Here is a 23,108-nt window from a genome sequence, read left to right as displayed (position 1 = left end):
TTGAGCCCTTTTCGAGAAGCTGAAAGTTATATAGGCCTTTTATGGGGGGGGGGGGGATTGCCATAAATACGGACCCCAAATTTTTCCTACAATTTTAGGTGGTTCTGGACCCCCTAAATAACCTTGTTCCGCAAAATGTTTGAGTTCCACCTGCCCCTGGCATTTTGTAGACATTACAAGCTATTTGCAAAAAAAAAAAAAAAAAAAAGGTAGAAGCAGTATTCGGAAGTGTGATTTTTTTTTCTTTTCTTTTTTTTGCTAGTACTTCCTGCTATTTGAAATTTATCAGGCTCAGTTACTATTAACATTTCAAATAAGGAAGGTAATTAGGTTACAGTCTAGAAATTTGCGATGTGGTTTTTTTTTTTTAAGGCATGTATAATTTCACCAGTTATTGGGGGGATGTAATTGACAAGTAGAAATTGTACGTATATTTCAGGTGTACAACTTGATGTTGATATATTTCAGGTATATATATATATATATAGTGAAATGATCTCCGCAATCAGGTTAGCTATCTATCCATTACCTCATAGAGTTACCATATGTTTGTGTGAGTGGTAAGAACGCTTAAGATCTACTCTCGGCAGATTTCAGGCATATAGTACAGTATTGTTGGCTGTAGTGATCTGTACTGTCCTTTTAAATGGAGACATATGTAAATTTTAAAATCCAGAGTTAGATTTAAAATATTTCTTTTAAATTTGGCCCTGCAGCACTTTTAGAAATAATGGAATTTAATAAAAAAAATGTGAGTGGGAATTATTTCTGATAAGATGTATATTACTTGTCCCAAGAAGGGAAGACCCCAGTTAAGAGGTTTCTGATGCTTACTGAGTATTTGAGATCCTGCAATCAAAGTAACTTCAGTAAATGAGAAGACACTTCATTATCCCTAGGGGTTGGAGGGAGTGGTTTCAATTTACCTGTACATGTCAAAAACCATCTGTAATATCTTTGTAACCTAACCTCTTAAAATAGATTTGTAATAATATGTTTGGAGATATAATATCACCCAATCATTGTGTCCATTCTTCCATTGTTTTCCATGAGGAAGAAAAACATCACAGTGCTTAGAAGTTACTGAAGGAAGGACTTTGAGGTTGTATTGCAGCTTCTATACCTTCACTGTAGCAAAGATTATAGTAGGAAATACTTTATAAACAGTACCCAAGTTGGAGGAATTTGGACAGGATATCTTTACAAAGCATATATTTTGCCTCAGTTTTGACAGTGATAAACCATTGGTAAGTCAGGACATGCCTTTCCAATAATTTTTTTTTCATCTCTATGCTGAGTGGATTACTTTTAGTAATAGAGATGTAATTATTTGAGAGGGAAAGAGACAGAGACAGCGAGAGAGCACAAGTGGGGAGGAGATGGAGAAGGAGGGTCTCTGCTGAGCTGGGAGCCCGACTCCTGGACTGATCCCAGGACCCTGGGACCATGACTTGAGCGGAAGGCAGCTGCTCAGCCAACTGAGCCACTCAGGCACCCCCATGAGCGAATAAGTATTTAAAATTTAAAATTATTTTCTTTTTTTTTAAAGATTGTATTTATTTATTCATTTTATGTATATATATATATATATAGAGAGAGAGAGAGAGAGAGAGAAGCAGAGACAGAGACAGAGACACAGGCAGAGGGAGAAGCAGGCTCCATGCCAGGAGCCCGATGCGGGACTCGATCCTGGGTCTCCAGGATCGCACTCTTGGCCAAAGGCAGGCGCCAAACCGCTGAGCCACCCAGGGATCCCCTAAAATTACTTTCTAGTTTATGAAGTTATCCCATAGATGAAAAACTTAAGTGTAGTTTCTCTTACAACTGGGCAGATGGTGAAGGTCAAGACAATGACCTCTGTTGATTTATATGGGGATTTATTTTCCTTTTAGAGAATTTGAAAATTTATGTTTGAATAATGTTCAGTATATCTTTTGACTAAATTGAGTGATTTTAGAGCTTTTCTGAAAACAAAGACTGTCTTCTGATTGAATTTATCAGCAATTATTTTTGGTCCTGAGGGCCAGTGCGAAGACCAGGGATAAGTAAATAATTTCTAGTATTGAAATGAGTTTATTTCAATATGTGGGTTAATTCTAGGTATCCTAAAACTGATTTGTTTATACAAATGTGTAACTAGACTAAGGAGAAAATGAAAGGTATAGAATCAACTGAAAATTCTGAAGGGAACTTTTTTAAGTAATGGCAGTAAAAACAAAAAGTAAGAACTAGTGTGGTTTGGAAAATACTGAACTTTTGACCTTTGCTTTAGGATTTAATTTTGTTTTGATACCTACAGTTTTTCAGCTGTATAGAGTAACTGTTTATGAATGTAAATAAGATGAATATGTTCTTAGATATTCATACAAAGAAGAAGCAAAAGCCCTCCTCCCCCTTTTTCTATTGGCAAGTATGGTTAAAAAGCTAATTATAAATAAAACAAGTGGTATTTTGATTGAGGGATTTGAGAATACCCTACTATTCAAAATGTATAATAGTTTCAAAGCTGGTTGAAGGATGGATACATTTCCCTTAGATTGTTTTGTTTTGTTTTTTAGAGAGGGAGGGGCAGAGAGAGAAGAAGGGAGGGAATCTTAAGCAGGCTCCACGCCCTGCACAGAGCCTGACTTTGGGGCTTGACCTCATAACCTTGAGATCATGACCTGAGCTGAAAATCAATAGTTGGACGCTTAACTGGCTGGGCCACCCAAGCACCTCTATTTCCCTTAGGTTTTAAAAATCTAGTATGTTATAGTGATATTTTGAGTACTTATATCTAGTTATACTGAACTTGATTCATTTTATAAATCATACTTTAAAAATTTAATGTATTCAACCCTTATAACATATGGGGGTAGGATATGATACTTTTAAAGTAAGCTAAAGTAATAGAAAAGATAAGATCTGAAAAAATGTCATTTGTTTAGTGCCTTGAGCTTGAACTCTACCCTTCCTAGTTGGTGTTTTGCTTTAAGATGTTTAGTGATGTCATAATGATAGAGGTGGTAACTGGTATGATTACTTCAGATACTAAGGTTTTCTGCTGTGGTTCTGAATTAGATGGGTCTAAAAATACTGTGGTAACAATGAAACATAACTCTTTCACCTAAACTCAGTTGGACATGTTCTATTATAATAGGCATTGGGAGGTGAGGGGTGAATCTCAACTTTAGTGATGACTTCTGTGAAATGAACGTGATTAGTAATTGGAATTTGATCACTTCTTGGCTTGAATGAAGCTGGGTAATTAATCTAAGGCCAGGCGATAAATGGTGAGTTGACAACCACTATTGTCATGCTTGTGAATATTTCTGTATGTTGAGAACAGAAAGATTTTATAGTCCTGATTTTTCTGACTGGATGAAATGTATGTGTATTCTGAGAAAATGATGAAGACATGGAGAGTCCTAGATAGTATTTTACTGAGTGATAGCTTAATTAGTGGGAACTAATGTGTAAAATGTGCATTAAAAAATGAACAGTGTCTCATCTAGATAACTACCAAACCTGCAATGAGATAGTAGTTAACTATTACTACTTTAAAGGTGTTCATGTTTTGCACTGTCAAAATAATATTTTGAAAAGTAAAATTTATCAAAAAGCATCTTTCATTTTAAGAGCTGGAGTGGTCAACGTAAAATGAACCTCAGATTGCTTTTCATACTAATATTTTACTTCCACTTTCTATTTTTCTTTAATTAAAAAAATCCATTGTTATTACTTAGCATAGTTGGCACATAATAAGTACTTGGTAAATGTTTGTGAGTCATTCTTTCAATAAATATTGTGTAGTAGGCTTTGTGCTAGCCCCTAGGGATGCATCACTGAACAAGAAAGATTAGATCCCAGCTCTAAGGGAGCTTACATTCTAGTGAGAAGGAAGCTATCTATAAGTAAACTAACAACAAGAGAATTCACCTGGTGAGTGCTATGAAAAAAGGGAAACTGGGTGAGATGGCCAAAGGTGGGTAGAGCTGCTTTGGATAAGCTGGTCAGGGAAGGCATTTCTGAGGAGATAATATTGAGCTGAGGCCAGAATGATGAGGAGCCAGACTTGGGGGGTGGGTGGGTGGGTACAGAAACAGCTCTATGGTAGAAATGAGAAGTTTGAGGAATATCAAGAGCCAGTGAATCTGGAACATAGAGAACAGGGATGTGAGGGGAGGGAGGCCTGATAATGTAAGGCATTGTAAGAAGTTTGGATTCTATTCTTTGTGAGGGGAAGCTAACTATGAAAGGGGAGGAGAGATGGCTGTTCATTCACTTGGGAGTGTCTACTATGAGGCAGACACTGTTCTATGTGTTGGGGAAACAAAGTAGACATTCTCTGTCCTTGGTGTTTACAGCTCACTCCTGGCTGTTTTGTGGGGGGGAAGAAATTGTGGAGAGGCAGGGGAGAGAAGAGCAGTAGGGAAGCCAGTATAGGTTACTGCAGTAATTAATTGATGATAGTGGTAAGATTGGATTTGGAGAAAGGAAAATGGGTTTGGAAAATACTTGAGAAAGGATTTACTGAGGGTTTGGAGATGGAAAAGCAGGGAAAGAGGAATCAAAGATGATGTCTTAGTTTCGGCTTTGGTAATTATGATGGATGGTGGTGCCATTTCCTGAGGCAGGGTAATGTGGTAATGTGTCTAAAATTATTTACAGTAGTTAAGGAATGAAATTCTCTATTTTATTCTCTATTTTATTTCTCTAAAATTATTTACAGTAGTTAATGAATGAAATTCTCTCTATTATTTTATTATGTTGAGAAAGCAAAAGACTACTAGTTTTTGATTACTTAAAATTCACTTTTGATTTACATTCCCATCAACAGTGCACAAGGGTTCCCTTTTCTCCACATCCTTGCCAACATTTATTATTTGTCTTTTTGATAATAGCCATTCTAATGGGTATGAGGTGGTATTCATTGTGGTTTTGATTTTCATTTTCCTGATGATTGGTAATGTTGAGTACCTTTCCTTATACCTGTTGGCCATTTGTGTGTCTTTTTTGGAAAAATGCCTGTTCAGGTCCTCTGCTCATTTTAAAATCTGATTTTTTTTTTTTTTTTTTGCTGTTGAGTTGTATAAGTTTATGAATTTTGTATATATTTTGGATATTAAGCCCTTATCAGAAGGGCATGGGGGGCGTGGTCAGTTAGGCATCTGACTCGATCTCAGCTCAGGTCTCAATCTCAAGGTCTTGAGTTCAAATCTTATGTTGGGCTCTATGGTGGGTGTGGATCCTACGTTAAAAAAAACCCACCTCATCAGATAGATGATTTGGAAATACTTTTCCCATTTCATAGGTTGCCTTTTCATTTTGTTGCTGTGCAAAACCTTTTTAGTTTGATGTAGTCCTGCTTATTTTTGCTTTTGTTGCCTTTGCTTTTGGTGTCAAATCCAAAAAAAATACTGCCAAGACCAATGTCTAGGATCCCTCTGTTTTCTTCAAGGAGTTTTATGGTTTCAGGTATTATATGCAAGTTTTTAACCCATTTTGAGTTGATTTTTGCATACGGTATAAAGGCGGGTCCAGTTTCATTTTTTTGCATATGGCTGCCCAACACCATTTATTGAAGAGACTATCCTTTTCCCACTGTATATTCTTGCCTCCTTTGTAGTAAATTAATATGCCATATACATGTGAGTTTATTTCTGGGTCCTTTATCTGTTCCATTATGTGTTTGTTTTTATGCCTGGCACTTTTAATTTTTTAACTTTAATTTTTAAAAGATTTATTTATTTGAGAGAGAAAAAACGAGCATGAGCAGGAGAGGAAGAGGGAGAGAATCTCAAGCAGCAGATTCCCTGCTGAGCTTGGAGCCTGATACAACCTGAAATGAAACCAAGAGTTGGACACTTTAACTGACTGGGCCACCCAGGCCCCCTTTATGCCTGGCACTTTAAAAAAATAAATCTCTTTATATTCATTTAGTTATCACAACAACGCTATGAGATGGATATTCTAATTTGATTTCTCTTTTTACATATAAAGAAACTGAGCTACAGATTAAGTGACTTACTCAAGGTCTCACTGCTAATTAGAGGTGAGAGAGAGCTTGAGTTGAGGCAGCGTGGTGGTTTCACAGTCCATTCTTTACAATTAAGCTGTACTATTAACTCTACAATAAAAGAAAAAGAAAGAAAACCGAGGATGATTAGTCACTAAAATGGACTGGTGGATGGCAGTGAAGAACATCAATATTGCTGTATTAAATTTCTTTCATTTTAGCTAGATTATCTCCAGTGTAGGTTGAGATTTTTCTGTTTGTATGTGTATGGTTACTAATAATATAAATGCTTTTTTATGTTTTTAAATTTTTTGTGACTTTTCCTGTTTTTTTTTTTTTTTTTTTTTTGTTGTTGTTGAGATTGTTTTCTCATTTGTTAGGAATTTTGGCCATCATCCCCTCAAACCATTTATGATTATTATTTTTTAGCTGCTTTGGAAAATATTTACTGATCTGTAGATAGGTACTTAAATGCAAACTTACTCAAGGATAGTTAAAAATCTCCTGGATTTTAAAATAGACAACAACAGCCCCCCAAAACCCCTGATTAATCTTTCCTCTAAAGGGAAAAGTATTTTTTATATTTAATTATAAGGCTTCCAGAATTTTAATTTTATACCGTGAACATTTATTTGATACCTAGTGGCAATGATGACTATGTTTATTGAGACCCTGCCTGACTCTGCAGCTTTGTGCTAGAGACTTAAGAAAAAAAAACCAAACAGACCAATGTCTTTCAGTTTCTTTCTTTGGTGAGGGAGAAGAAAGTCATACACATAATTCAGTAAATGCTGTTACGGAATTTTGAATGATACATTGGGAGAGCACAAAGTAGTAGTTATTTAACACCACTTGGAGGAATTAGAAGACAGAGCAAATTAATTCTGAACTGAGACTTAAATAAGATAGAGAAGGAAAAGAGCTTGGGGTCATTAAAGGACCTGGTCTGTTTGGAGGCGGTGATTAGGAGGGTATGTGTGGCTAGAGAGTGTTCGCAGGGGAGCTGGAATGGGTGAGGTAGTGGTTGCAAGGCATTAGAAGATGTGGCTGTCAATTGGTGACAAACTTTGCCAAACTTAAATAGTTTGAGTTTTATTTAATATGCAGGAAGGAACCTACAGAGCTATATAAACAAGAGAATGACATAATATATTTGATTCTCAGAAGGTAACTCTGGTAGGAGGGTGGAGGATGTCTTGGGTAGAGTTACTTAAGTCAGAGATTCTTGTAGCAGTCCAGCCAAAAGCCATGGTCTATGATGTTGCGCGTGGAGAGGAGAGATGTAATTTAGTTAGTATTTGCAAAATGGACTAAACAGTTTTACAGACTGATTGCTTGTAAGGGTTAAGGAAAAGGTTTTTTTGTTGTTGTTGTTGCGTTCCCTGGATTTATTTGTTTTTAACTTAGTTGTATATTGATTTCTGCTGATAGTAGAATTGGGGCAGTTGAGGGCCACTGTTGTACTTTGTACTTATTGACATTTCAGAAGTGTTGAAGTGTGAGATATGTGCATCTTCTGCCCTACAAGAGTAAATGTGCTTTGATATTTTCTGTTTTGTTCTGTTTTATGTGAAACAGTTGGTCATAATCCACTGATAACCTGCCTTTTGAGAAACATTGCAGTTTGTATTCATGATTTGTATTATATTCAGCTTTTTGTGTTAAAGCAAGTCTGCTTTGTTATTTTTATTCTGTCGTAGAGTTGTCATTTAAAAAATTCAGTAAGATTAGTTGTTACTCTTCTGAGTGCATTTACAGATATATAACATTGTGGAAGACTTGCTGTTGTATGCATTTGTTTCCAACTTAAAAAAAAAAAAAACAAACACTTCAGAAGGAAAATGTAATAGGTTGCCTCTTTACTTGATGCTAATCTTCTTGTATTTCCAGTATGAGAAATAAGAATAATTTTTAAATAAGTTATCTCTAGGCATTCAGTATTCTATTTAATAGAATTGAAGTTGGTGTTAAAAAATGTAACATTACTATTTTCCAAAGAGAAGTTCCATTGTACAGTATCTGATGTCTTTGCTGTTCTTACGGAAGTGCTTCTGTCTTTGTTCTAGAGAAAACTGATTTTACATTCATTCAATTTCTTTAATATGATAGGACCTCCGTAGAGATAACTGAGACTTTAATTTTTTTTAAAGTCTATAGCACATCTCTAAAACTGGAGTAGTTCCCATTTTAGTAGCTAGTCTTATAACTATAGTGTGAGAAAATTTTCCTTATTATATATCTCCTAGTAAGCATATTTCATTTTCTAGTCCTTAACAGCTTTGTGATTCTGGATTGACTTGAATAGAGACAAGACAGGTCATTCTCTGAATTAATTCAATCTAAATTAAAGATTAGAATGTTATTTTCTTCATGACATTTGTTAATTATCCTCTGTGTTCTAGGTATATAATATAAATAGCAGTTTTTAAAAAAGGAAGTAGGACAGAAATTAGGGATGCTAATCCCCCATGCATTGAAAATCCATATAAATCTTGACTCTCCAAAAATGTAGCTACTAATAGCCTGCTGGGAAGCCATACATAAACAGTTGATTAACACAAGTTTTATATGTTATATGTATCCATATACTACATTTTTACAATAAAGCAAGCTACAGAAAAAATGCTGTTAAAATCATAAAAGAAAATACAATATGGTACTATATTGATACTGTAAGTTTACATCATCTGTATACAAGATGAACTGTCTGTCAGTATCTATATCAGTACTGTCTTAAATGATACAGAACATTGTAGATGTTATTATATATGTCTAATGCCAGACACCCAAAATGAAAAGATAGCGTGAAAAAGAAATTCATATATATTTACAGGTATAACAATTCATGTATTGACAATGAATAAGCAGTAATATGATAGCTCAACAGTAGCCTAGTCTATACATTATAATGAATGAATAATTATATTTATGGCATATAGTATTATAGTCATATTCATAATACATTATTGGAAACTGTAGCTTTTTTTCTAAAAAAAAAACAAAACCTTGTGTTGATAGACTGATACACAGTTTTTAGTTACTGGAGAGAGGGGCATACTATAAAGGAATGTAATTCTTTGAAAGCAAAGTTATAAAACAGTGAAAAAATGAACACATTGTTAATTTTATATTAAATATTGCTCATTTTATGCCTATGTGAAGATAGGCTATCCACTACCATACAGGTTTTGCACAGGATGTTCTATATGGCGAATACTTAGGCAGTGATGATGATAGCACAGAAATGTCCCACACAGTTCTTGCAATATAATTACTAGATTTTCATGCAAACACACACATATACATAATCGGTAAGTTTATTAACTGGCATAATGATTATTTACTGTTCATTAAGTGGAAGTGGATCATCATAAAAGTCTTTATCCTTGTCTTCATGTTGATAGGCTGAGGAGGAGGAGAAAAAGGAGGGGCTGGTCTTGGAAGTGGAAGAGCAAGCAGTAGAGGCAGGCACATTTAGTCTTAACTTTACATAAATACATCCTAATTTCTGACTTTCTGCTTTTTTATTTCTCAAAAAATATTACTGTGCAATACCAGTCATTCTTCCACCATGTGCTTTAGTTTTAGTGCTTGAATCATGGAATGGTCCACATTGTAAAAGAAGTCAAAGCAGTCTTGAGTAATCAGAACCCTTCTGCCATATTGTTTAATGTCAGTTTTCTGGTATTGCTTCTTCTATGCCGTCTTTTTCATTGTCTGGCATTGGTTCAGAAGCTCTCCAGCAAGTTATTTTCTGTTAATTTCCCTGGAGAGGTGTTTGTTGGCTCTTGAATTTCTCCGAGATCCGTATCTTGAAAGCCTTAATTTCCCACCTATTTTGCCATTTTCACAATCTTTCATGATTTCTTTGATTGGCTCTGTCATAAATTCTGGGAAATCATGCATGAGATCTTGACAGTTTCCTCCAGCAGGAATTTATTATTTTTGAGTTGATGGCTTTCATAGCTTTTCTGTAACAATGGCAGTATCTTCAGTGGGATAATCCTTCCAAACTTTGATGATGTTCTCTCTGCTGTGGTTCTGTTCCACAGTGTTTATAATCCTTTCCACAGGGAACCATGCAAAATGAATCTTAGAGGTCCTTACAACCTCTTGATCCAGAGGCTGAATTAGAGACGTTGTATTAGGGGCAAGTAGGCCAGTTTGATATCTTTGGTATTGAACTCATAAGGTTCTAGGTGATCAGGGACATTGTCCAATATCAAAAGCACTTTGAAAAGCAGTCCCTTGCTGGCAAGGCATTTCTTGACTTCGGGGACAAAGCATCAGTGGAACCAATCTAGAAAAAGGGTTCCTGTTCAGGCCTTGTTATACAGCCAAAAGACTGGCTGCTGGTGGTTGCTTACCTTTTTCCTTCAAGGCTGGGGTTTAGCACCTTTATGGATAAGGACAATCCTGATCATACACCTGACTCCATTGCAAAAAACAGCAAAGCTAGTCCCTTCCTGCATTCAATTTTGGTGCTCACTCCTCTTCCTTACTAATATCTTTCGTGGGAATTTCTTCCAGAATAGGGTACCTTTGTCTGCCTTAAAAACCTGTACAGGCAGATACCCTGTCTCATCAGTGATTTTCCTAAGGGTGCCTGGGAACTCATCTGCTGCCTCTTGGTGGGCAGAAGCTGTTTCTCCTATTATCTTGACATTTTTTAAGCCAAACTTATTTCTAAAATTATCAGACCATCCTGTGCTGGCATTTAATTCTTCAGCTTTATATTCTTCACCTTCTTTTTGCTTGAAGTTCTCGTAGTGTAATGACTTCGGGTTTTCTCACATCATCCTAGTCTGTAGGTATGCCAAAATGGCAATATTGTACCCACATAGAAGCTTTATTTTCAATACAAGATGAAAAAGTATTTCACAGAAAGTTCAGGGTTTTTGCTCTTGCCGGTGTAGCTGCAGCAATGGTTTTACAAATTTCCTTTTCTTTTTTAACAATGAACTTTATGTTGGATTCATTTATTTAGAAATGGAAGGCAACTACAGATACAGACCTCAAACTGTAGTTCTTATCAGTCATTCATCTTTTTCTTTATAATGTCCTGACTTTTTTCTACTTCTTGGGAGCATTTCCAGCATCACTAGTGGCATTCTGTGTGGGTCCCATGGTGTTGCTGGAGGTTTATGTTATCGCATACAACACGAAAAATAAGCAAGAACCACAAGAGGTTATTTTTTACTGTGATAACTAAAGTCCCAGAGATGCTTAGCATTCACGTGGCTTTTCAAGTGGATGATAGCAACAAGAGGGGGCTACAAAATTGTAACAGTAGTACAGTATGTATGTACTAAAAATAATTTTATGCAGTTATGATTTATTACTGTTATCTTTGTGTTTATTTACATTTCTCTTGACTTCAAGTGGTATGTACAGTGTGGAAATGTTTGTGTAAGTTTTGATAAATTGTAACTTTTTATAATAGATTTGTATATACTTTATGGTAGTAAATGGCAAGATAGGACTAGTACCTACATATTTTTCATGCATTTGTGACAAATCTTTTTCTTAACTTTTTTGGTATTTCCAGCCACTTAGCGACTCCTAAATGTATATGGTTTTTAAGACTACTTATTTACCTTATACATCTATAAAACCAAAACAAATTTAATTTACAAATTACATGTAAGTAGAAATTCAAATTAGCATTAACATGCCTTAATGTGTTATTAAAACCAAACCTTTAACGTTAGAATTAATATTAGTAGAAAATAGCTTTAGGTCTGGTTTTATTAATCTGTTTATGAATTTTGATTTTTAATAATAATATAGAGATGTCTATTCCTAAAAGTGTGATAAAATGATTTAATTCATTTTATGGACAGGTTTATCATTTTGTGAACCTTATGCTTAAATCTAACAACTTTATTTTTTTCTAGAGTGCTAGCAGGCACTCCTAGTAGCCAATTTCAATAGTATGTTTCACTATTCAATAAATCTGTTTTAAGGTAGCTATACAGATCATCTGTAATATGCTTTAATTTTTTAAGGATGTCGTTGAGACAAAAGCCCGAAATCTTGTGTAGAACTTAACTTCCACAAATAAGTCTTCAGGCTCCAATTTGAGAATCACTGTGTTAGCCTTTAATAAAGATATGTGCTTCTGTAGCTTTTATATATAAAATTCAACAGATTTAAAATTGTTTTTTCAGATTGCTGTAACCTTTTTTTTTTTTTTTAAAGATTTTATTTATTTGAGAGAGAGTACCTGCATGAACAGGAGGAGGGGCAGAGGGAGAGGGAGAGAGACAAGGTGATTCCCCACTGAGCTAGAGCCAGAGGTGGGCCAGATCGCAGGACCCATAGATTATGACCTAAGCTGAAGTCAGATTCCCAAATGACTAAGCCACCCAGGTGCCCCCTCAGGTTACTATAATTTATGAACTAGTAATAAGTAGTTCACAGACTGGCACTTGTCCATGGGTATACTTTCTGTGGTATTATAATGGATGATAATTTAAGAATGAAGTAAGCAGAAAAGTAAAATGATGGATAAATCAGAAAAAGGCAAATAAAAATTAAGTGAAATCGACAAGATAAGTGAAAATAAAGACCAAGAGAACATTGAAAAATGATGTTAGCCAAAAAATAAAGGGAAAAATTGAGCTAAGGGTGAAGAAGATGCTACAGTGTTAATCTTTTATCAAAATAACTAAAGAAATAAAAGAAATATAAAATAACTTTAAATGTTAAATGATTAGGATACAGTAGAAAAGATTTATTTTCCATTAGCATATTCCAATTAAATTGTCATGCAGTATGATTCAGTTAGACTTTCCCTGGGCCCCAATTCTCAACTGATGCCTCTTTGTGGAATCACAGATGACAGATGCCTACGTATCAAATATTCCAGAGCAGAGTGCTGATATTTCCAGACAGATAGATTTGACATTTTAAATAAGACAGCAGTACATATTTCTGAGTTCAATACTTATCAACAAAAATCAGAGTCCTTTAGCAGAGGAAGCTGCAAAATTAGCATTGTATTTTTAGGTGTATGACATGTAAGTTTATTTGATGAATCTTAGATATTGTTGATCCAAATTATTTGGGACAAAATAACTTTTTTTTTTTAACCTTATGTGTAGTTTTTTTTTTCTAAGGTTAAAAAAAAGGATCTCTTTTGTCTACTGATAGACATTATAAATGTGCTAATTCTTACGTATTTTCCTTTGTAGGCCCAGATTATTCTTCATCAGCATGGTTACCTGGTAATGAATCATTGTGGCAGGCCACAACTGTTACATCTAGCCATCGAAATAATCATATCAGGAGACATAGTATAACTTCTGACAGTGGTGACACTGGCATTGGAACTTCCTGTTCTGACAGCGTGGAAGGTGAGCTGAAATTCTTAGTGTTTAGACATGAGACTACCGAGAATGGTTGTGATTGAGAACATTCAAATAATATGTTCTATTGTTCCAAAATATAAAGTAATGTTTGGAATATTTAATAATGTTCAATGTTGCCATTATATCAAATGAAATTGTCTCTGATCATATGAGTTTCCCCTCATTCACTTTTTCAACTATTTTGAGATAATTGTAAATTCACAGGCAATTTTTAAAATAGTGCAGAGATGCTATGCATCCTTTATTCAGTACCTCCCACCCCCACCCATGCTGATATCTTGCAAAACTGCAGGCCAGTATTACAGGATATTTATACTAATACGGTCAAAATACAGAATGTTTCTGTCACCACAGTATGCACCTCATGTTGCTCCCTCTCCCCCTACCACCCTTAACTCTTGGAAACCTCTGAATCTATTCTCCATTTTTATAATTTTGTCATTTCAAGAATGCTATATAAGTGGAATCTTATAGTATATAACCCTTTAATCCTGGCTTTTTTCTTTGACAGTTCATCCAGGTTGTTGCACATATCAATAGTTCATTTCTTTTATTCCTAATTAGTATTCAGCAATGGTGGTATTAGGTAGACCATATTTTGCTTAAGAATTTTCCCACCGAAAAACATCTGGTTTGTTTTAGTATTGACTATTGGGAATAAAGCTGCTATAACCATTCATATACAGGTTTTGGTATGAACATCTGTCTTTGTTTCTCTGTGTAAATGTCCAGCAATTCAGTTGGTTGTTCATCATTTTGTATGTTTAGTTTTTAAAGAAATTGTCACACTATTTTTCAGAGAGATTATTCCATTTCAGTCAGCAAAGGAAATGGATCATTGTAAGTGATCTAATTTTTTCTTTATTCTTAGCATTTGTGGTTTTTAAAATTCTAGCCTTTCTGATAGGAATGTGGTGATACTTCATTGTAGTTTTAGTTTTCATTTCCTTAAAGATTAATAATATTGACCATTTCTTTACGTGCTTATTTTCCATCTGTTATATTCAGTGAAATCTTTCTATATGTTTGTCTGTTTTAATCAGAATCTTTTCTTTTTACTGTTGAATTTTGAGAGTTCTTTATAAATGTTAGATATTAATCTTTTCTTGGCCTTGTGGTTTGCAAATATATTCTATTCTGTAGCTTGTCATTTCATTCTCTAATAGTGTCTTTTGCAAAGCAAAAGTTTTAAAGTTTGCTTAAGTTTAGTGTGTAATTTTAGAGTATAGTTTTCCATTATATGGATTGTGCTTTTGGGGTCAAGTCTCAAAACTGCATAGTCCCAGATTTTGAAGATTTTCTTTTGTTTTTTTTCCTTAAAGTTTTATCTTTTTTTCCCATTAATTCCATGATCCATTTTTAGTTAATCTTTTATAAAGCAAGTGTGTTTGGTATCCCCAAGACCACTCTTCAGCTCAGTTGATTTGCTAGAAGGAATCCCACAACTGCGAAAAGCTGTCATACTAAAGGTTATGGTTTGTTACAGCTAACAAATACAGAGTTTAATCAGCAATAGAAAAAGAAGCAAGGAGCAGGGTCCAGGAGACACTAGACCCAACCATTTGTGTGGAGTTGTGTGGACAGTGTTTAATTCTCCCAGCAGTGATTTGTGAAACCAAATACAGAGTACTGTTAACCAGGCAAAGTCACCCAAGCCTTGGGTCCAGGATTTTTATTGTGGGTTGGTTATGTTGGCATGCTTGACTCCTTGGTGGATGATCTTAGTTGCTAGTCCTTGAGAGATCAACCTGATAACACATGACTCCTACTATAAATCACATTGTTAGCATAGACTATATGAAATGACCCAAGGTACCCAGGTAAACAAAGACAGTCTTATTAGGCAGCATATTCCAAGGGTTTAGGAGCCATAGGTAAGGACTAAACCTTTCTTGGAATGTGCAGGATATTGAAACTCTGACATTTCTGATTCTGACTTAATCCTTTTTGCACAGTGTGAGGCTAAGATTGAAGTTCATTTTCTTTGCCTAATAAATCTTGAATGAAGATTCCTGGGATCTTGAATGAATATTCCCATTTCATTATTTTTCAAAACTGTTTTAGCTGTTTTCATTCTTTTGCTTTTATATGTAAGTTTTATTTTTTTTTTTTATTTTTTATTTTTTTTATATGTAAGTTTTAATAGTTTTGTCTTATCTGCCAAAAAATCTAGCTGGAAATTTTATAGATATTGTGTTATCCATATATCATCAGCTTGGGGAGAATTGATGTGTTTATTACTCTCTTGAGTTTTCTAGTCCATTAACATGGTATAGTTCTTCATTTATTTAGATTTTAATTTTATTCACCAGTATTGGACATGTTTTGTTAAAATTACACCTAGTTCTTTTTTTTTTTTTTTTTTGAATGATTGTAAATGGCATTGTATTTCCAGTTTTGGCGTCAATATGTTGTTACATAGAGATACACAATCGATTTCTGTTGTGTTTATCTCGTGACATTGCTGGACTCTTTAGTTCCAGGAGGCTTTTTGGGTAGATTTCTTGGGATTTTCTCTATAGATAATCATGTCATCAGTAAATAGGGATGTTTTTTAATCTGTATGCCTTTTGTTTTCTTTTCTTCAATTATTGTAGTCACCAGACCATCCAGAACAGTGTTGAAGATGAGTAGTAGGAGTGGACATCATTGTCTTTTTCCTGATCTTACAGATAAAGTGCTTAGTCTTCCATTGTTATGTAGATGTATGACAACTGTTGTAGATTTTTTTTATAGATTCCATTGATCAATTTGAGGAAGTTTCCCTCTAGTCCTACTTTGCTGAGACTTCTTAAAATAATGAATGGGTGTTCGATTTTGCGGATGCTTTTTCTGTATCACTTGATAAATGATACTTTTTTTTTTTTTTAAGATTTTATTTATTCATGAGAGAGACAGGCAGAGACATAGGCAGAGGGAGAGGCAGGCTCCCTGTGGGAAGTCTGATGCAGGACTCATTCCCAGGACCCTGGGACCACAACCTGAGCCAAAGGCAGATGCTCAACCACTGAGCCACCTAGGCGCCCTGATAAATGATATCCTTCATTAGCTTGTTGATATGGTGGCAGATTCCACTGCTTGATTTTTCAAATATTGAGTAAGCTTTCTACACCTGGGATAACTCCATGTGGTCATAAGTGTAGAATTTTTATATATTGCTGAATTTTATTAATATTTTGTTAAGGAATTTTTCTGTGTATCTATAAGGGAATATTGGTCTATAGTTATCTTTTGAGGGGAACTATCTTGTCCTGTTTTGATGTCAGTATAATACTAGCTTTATAAAATGAATTGGAAAGAATTCTCTCCTGTTTTCTGGAAGAGACTGTATAGAGTGATGTTAATTCTTTAGATATTTCGTAGAATTCTTTTTTTTTTTTTTTTAATCTACGATAGTAACACAGAGGGAGAAGCAGGCTCCATGCACCAGGAGCCCAATGTGGGATTCGATCCGGGGCCTCTAGGATCACGCCCTGGGCCAAAGGCAGGCGCCAAACCACTGCGCCACCCAGGGATCCCTTTGGTAGAATTCTTTAGTGAAACCATCTGGCCCTAGAGATTTCTTTTTTCATGGTTTTAAAGTCATGAATTCATTTTCCTTAATAATTATAAGGTTATTCAGATTATGTCTCTCTAATTGGATGAATTGTGGCATTCCTCTCCCCCTCCCCCCAGAAGTGGCCCATTTTGTCTGAGTTGTCAAATTTATGTGTGTAGAGTTGTTCATAGCATTTTCTTATTATTTCTTGATGTCTGCTGCCTCTGTAAGTGGGACACCTTGTACCATTTTTGGTATTGGTAATTTATGTCTTTCCTTTTTTATTTTTTAGTCTTGGTAGCAGTTTGTCAATTTATTGACCTTTTCAAAAGATCAATTCTTTGTATAATTCATTTTCTCTTTTTTATGCTTTCAGTTTCAGTGATTTCTCTATTTCTCTTTTTGCTTTAGGTTTATTTTGCTCTTTTTCTAAGTTCATAAGATGGGTGATTAGTGATTTGAAACTTTCCTTTAAGGTCTATGCGTTTGGTGCTATAAATTTTTCTGAGCAATGTTTTCATTGTTTCATTTTCATTCCCACAAATTTGGTATTTTGTGTTTTCATTTAGTTCCTTGTGTTTTCTTAACTTACCTTGAAACTTCTTTGACCTCAGGGTTATTTAATAGTATGTTGTTTAGTTTTGAAGTGTTTGGCATTTTTCTTTTATCTTTCTGTTAACTAATTTCAAATTTGATTCTCTTGTGGTCAGAAATACTGTGATTTCAATTCTAAATTTTTTGACATTTCTTTTAGGTCTCAGCATATGGTTTATTTGCTACATGTTTTGTGGGTATTGAAGATGTGTATTTTGCTGTTGTTGGGTCGATTAGATCCTGTTAGTTGATAATGTTTTTGAGTTTTTCTGTATCTTTGATTTTCTATCTAGTTGTTCAGTTGTTGAGCTATTTTTATTTTTAATTTTTTTAAAAATTATTTATTTATTTATTTGAGAGAGAAACAGAGATAGCAAGAGCATGAGCAGGGAGGAAAGAGAGAAGCAGGCTCCCTGCTCGTCAGATGCTTTTTCTGTATCACTTGATATATGATACTCTTTTTTTTTAAGATTTTATTTATTCATGAGAGAGACAGAGAGGCAGAGACATATAGGCAGAGACATATAGGATCATGACCTGAGTCGAAGGCAGATGCTTACTTAACTGACTGAGCCATACAAGTGACCCAAGAGCAATTTTTTTAAAGTCTCAACTGTAATTGTGGATTCGTGTGCTTCTTTCTTTCTTTCTTTCTTTCTTTCTTTCTTTCTTTCTTTCTTTCTTTCTTTCTTTTTTTTTTTTTTTTTTTTAAAGTTTCTGTTACATATATTGTAGTTCTAGTGCTTGGTGCATACACATTTAGGCTTAATATGTATTCTTGGTGGATTGGCTCTTTTATTGTTACATCTTTGATAATTTTCTTGTCCTGAAGTCTACTTTATTTGCTATTTATACAGCTACTCTAGCTTTCCTTTGATTAATGTTTAAATGGTAAATGTTTACTATTCTTTTTGCTTTCAAACTATCATTATATTTGAAGTAAGTTGCTTAGAACAGCATACGGTTGAATCATGATTTTTTTTAAATTTTATTTATTCATGAGAGAGAGAGAGAGAGAGAGAGAGAGAGAGAGAGAGAGAGGCAGAGACAGGCAGAGGGAGAAGCAGGCTCCATGAAGGGAGCCTGATGTGGGACTTGATCCCGGGGCTCCAGGATCACATCCTGGGCTGACGGTGGCGCTAAACCGCTGAGCCACCCGGGCCGCCCCTAAATCATGATTTTAATTCATCCTACTAGTCTCTCTTTTTTGATTGTTATATTTAGACCATTTGGATTTAATGTGATTATCTATTTACTGATACTTAAGTTCTCTGTCCTCTTTGTTTCTGTTTTCATTTTCCTGCCTTCCTCTGGGTTACTGGAACATTTTTAGAATTTTACTTGGATTTATCTACAGTATTTTTATTTTTATTTTTTTATTTTTTTCAAGTATTTATTTATTTATTCATGAAAGACACAGAGAGGCAGAGACACAGGCAGAGGGAGAAGCAGGCTCCATGCAGGGAGCCCAATGAAGGACTCGATCCTGGGACTCTGGGATCATGCCCTGAGCCTAAGGCAGATGCTCAACCACTGAGCCACCTGGGCTGTCCTCTATAGTATTTTTAAATATATCGCTTTTATAGCTCTTCTAGTGGTTGCTCTAGTTATATAAGTATATATGTTGCATAAATAATTTATTTTAACAGGTTGAATGGAGTATAGAATCCTTTACCATCCTCTCCTTAAAATAAAATTGTTTCAAGTATTATCTCTACATATATTTGTAACTGTATCAGATAGTATTAGAATTTTTACTTCTACAATCAGACAATTTAGGAAACTCAAGAGGAGACACAACCTATTTTTGCTTTCTGCATTTTTTTTTTTTTTTTGGTTTAGCTTTTTTTTTTTTTTAAGGATACATATCTACTCAGGACAAATTATCTGAGTCTCTTTTGAACTGAGAATATTTTGATTTCCCCTTGATTCCTGAAGGATAATTTTGTTATCATTTCTAGTTTGACAGTTTTTTTCCCCCTAGTACTTGAAAAGTAATATGTCACTTCTTTCTGTCCTCCATGGTTTCTAATGATAAATCTCTTGTTTTTCTCTGGCTACTCTGAAGATTTTTTCTTTGCCTTCAGTTTTTAGAAATTAAGTATCACAGTTCATTGGGTGGATTTCTTTGGACTTTTCTTATTTGTGATTCATATAGCCTCTTGAAACCATGAACATCTTGTCATATCTGGGAAGTTTCCAACCATTATTTTCTTTGAGTTCTTGAGCCTTTCCCTCTTTCCTTCCAGGGCTCTGATGGCACAAGTCATAGATCTTTTGTTATTGTCCTACAGGCCTCTGATGCTCTCTTGCTTTTTTTTCCCTCTCTCTCTCCTCTATTTCTTGTTTGTTGTTTAGACTGGGTAATTTTTATTGATTTGTCTACTAGGTCACTTGATTTTTGATCTGCTCCGTTCTAATGTTGAGCCCTTCCACTGAGCTGCTTAGTTCTAATATTATATTTTTCAGTTCTAAAATTTTTATTTTACTTTATGTGTTCCATTTCTTTGCTGTTGCTTTGTTTTGCCATTTTGTTTTAGGCATGCTTGTATTGTTTATCAAGGGAATTTTATGATGATTATTTTAAAATCCTTGCCAGAGAATTCTAACAATTGTTATCTTGGTGTTGGCATCTATTTTTTTTTTAATTCTTTTTGGGAACTTACTAATTTTTTGTATGACAAATTGTCTTCAACTGTAATTTTGGAATATTTTGTACAGTTATGAGATTCTAGATTTAATTTATTTACTACATAGCATATTGTCATATTTATAATTTTGTTACATTTTATAAATGTAAGCTATATATGGTTAAATATAAAATTATTATAAACACATAGTAAAACATTATATGTTTAAACCTTTTTTTATTAGCTGGCTTTGTAAGAGACTGTTCTGACATGTGAAATGGGGAGAGCTACTACCTTCTTATTGCCAGATGGAGTTAGAAGTCTAGGTTCCCCACTTGGCCTTTGTTGATACCTGAGGAGTTTGGAGGGGAGTCCCTTGTTACTGGTGGATAGGGGGTAGAAGTCTAGGTTTTTCATGTCATCACTACTGACACTGTTGTGTGGATGGCCTCATTACTGCTAGGGGATGGTGAATATCCAGACTCGCTGTTAGCCTTTCTGATACAACCTAAGAGTAAGAGTGGACAGGAGATATTCATAGTGCCAGACAGGGATGAAAGTCATGTTTCCCTACTTGGCCTTTCTTTGAAACTATCCTGGAGGGGCTCTTTTGAAGTACTTAGTTACAGCTCAGCAAGGTTGGAAGTCTAGGCTTCCCACTTGACTTTTGTCGGTGTGGGTAGAGGTAGGGCTGCAGTTTTTTCTATGGCGTTGGGCTAGAAAAGAGCGGTTACTATCTGAAACATTTCTTCTTTTTAGTCTTCTTTCCTGGTCTGTTGGTTAGGGAAAATGGCTTTTGTCAGAACTTTTTTGGGCTGTGCCGTTTGGTTCTTCTGGGTGACTGGTTTTTTCAGTTCCAAAGCTGAAAGGCAAAAGGAAAATCCAAGGGATTCACCATAGTCTCGTTCCTTGGATCCTAGGTTCTTAGCTGGTCTGCTTTCTTTTCTTCAACTTTCAGTCATATGTTTGTTTTATACACACACACACACACACACACACTCTGGAGCTTTCAGTTGTGTTTACTGGGGAAGTATAGGGAAGGATGTCTTTTCCATCTTATCACCTGTGTTTATTAGAGATGGTAATAAAAATCTTCACTATTTTTGTCATGACTTTGCTAGCGGTTGCATTGAATATTGATTTCATTATGGTCTTGCATCTAGTATCAGTTGATTATTTAAAACATACCAATGAGAGTAAGGAAGTATACAAGGTGGTGAAGGGGCAGATGGCATTGTGAATTGTAAAAAGTAATACTTGTAGTAATAATTGCCAACAGCAATAACTACTATTGAAGTTTATTTCAGAGTCCTTTAGTGGGAGAGTGGTGATACTATTGAAATATTAAAGAAATGTCCCATTATAGATACTTCTTTTCAAGCTTTCATCATACTAACAGAATATTTTTGCAAGTTAAAAATGAGAAGTATGATTATTTTCTTTTGGTAACAGTCATGGTGTTGGAGTTGAACAGGTCTTTAGAGAAAATAAAATTAACTAGACCATTGTATAAATGAGTAAATTAACTTCCAAAGAATGAAATGACTGCTCTTACTAATACAATGGTTGAGAGTTTATCCTGTGTTTAAATCTGTTATCACTTAATTATCTGTGCAACCTTAAATAATTTCTCATTTCTTTCAGTCTCAGTGTTTTCATCTCTAATTTGGAGATAACTCTTTTTATGTATTATGAAGATTTAACAACATAACTTTTAAATTGCTTAGTGCAGTTCTTTGCATTACCATCATTGTTTTAAAAATGATTCTTGTTCTTCTTCCTTACTCTCTTGTTTTTCTCTTTTCTCAAATTTCTTTCTTAAAAAGTTCACCAGTTGGCTTATCTAAAACAGTGATGCTTCTACTGCCACCCTCACAATATTTTTGTTCCCACACCCCTGCTTTATTTTGGGTTTGTTTATTTTTTCTTTTGTAGAATAGGGACTGGTATTTACTGGATGCTCAGTTTTGTTCAATGAGAATAGTACCTATATAGACCTTCAGTTAAGATTCCTGTTTTTAGCCTGCATTTGTACTTGATATTTTCTGAGGTTAGAGCCTCTTTGATGTTCTCCCAGACAGGTGAACTCCCTGTGCTACATTTCCAGACTTGTATTTTATACCATGTATTCTTCTGTCCTGCTTCAATAATTAATGCTTTATTTTCCAGCTTCTGGAATTTTTTTTTTTTTTTCAATTTTCTTTATGATGAGCCTGTATTGTTCATTGTCACGATTTTCTATTATATTTCTTTTCTATCATTTCATTGGATCTTGAAAAGGAGAGAATATAACTCTGTGTACTCAGGCAGTAATCTCGAACCTGTGAAATTCTGTGAAATAGATACAGATGGAAAAAAAAGAAAACTGGAAAGAGTGATTATAGGACTTTTCCTAATGTCAACTATTCTATGTAGTTTTCTTCCTCCCCCCTCAATTAAAGAAAAGTAATATGTGCACATTTAAAAAAGCATAAAGATGAACATAATTCTAAAAGCAAATTTGTATTCCAAATATTGTTAAATTTATGGTCTATGAAGAATTTGAACCCATATAGAATTAAATAGAGCACTAAGTGAAATCTCCCTTTATTTCATCTCTTATTCTTGCTTTGTTTTCAGAGGTCACAAATGTTGTTAGCATATTGCATGTGCTTCCAGATCTTTTGCTGTGCATTTATTTGTATACACGTAGGTTTTAAAATAAAACTGGATCGTCCGATATATGTTTGTCATTTGCTTTCTTTTTTTCTTTTTTGAGTTCCTTAAATTGAATTTTTTAAAAAAACAATTTTCATTGTAAATGAGTCACATGATCTAATCCACATCACCACCTAGAATTGTCTTTTCTCCAAGGACATTCAACCACTGAGATAAGACTGGGACTGGGTTTGACTGTCTGGGCACTTACAAGTAAAATAGGCTTCCATAAGGAGAAGAGGGAGGCTGTTTTTTGATGTATTAGAAGGAACACACAG

General features: G+C 34.7%; 1 protein-coding gene across 2 annotated transcripts in view; it reads left to right on the top strand.

The window, feature by feature from the left end:
- Positions 1-23,108, top strand: part of CEP85L (centrosomal protein 85 like) — a 151,469-nt gene that overhangs the window by 870 nt on the left and 127,491 nt on the right. The window contains exons 1-2 of one of the 2 annotated variants that reach the window (XM_072831725.1): positions 3,028-3,272; positions 13,195-13,356. Coding sequence is in view for 1 of the 2 variants with exons in the window: in XM_072831719.1 (XP_072687820.1) it covers positions 13,195-13,356 (162 nt within the window). In the remaining variant the exon portion in view is untranslated. Of the gene's footprint in view, positions 1-3,027; positions 3,273-13,194; positions 13,357-23,108 lie in introns of those variants that run through there. The other variant, XM_072831719.1, reaches the window with a different exon arrangement.

Source organism: Canis lupus, chromosome 1 (assembly GCF_048164855.1).
Source record: "Canis lupus baileyi chromosome 1, mCanLup2.hap1, whole genome shotgun sequence".
Lineage (NCBI taxonomy): Eukaryota > Metazoa > Chordata > Mammalia > Carnivora > Canidae > Canis > Canis lupus.
The sequence above is the reverse complement of the archived record's forward strand: the minus strand, read 5'-3'. Positions and strand labels throughout refer to the sequence as shown.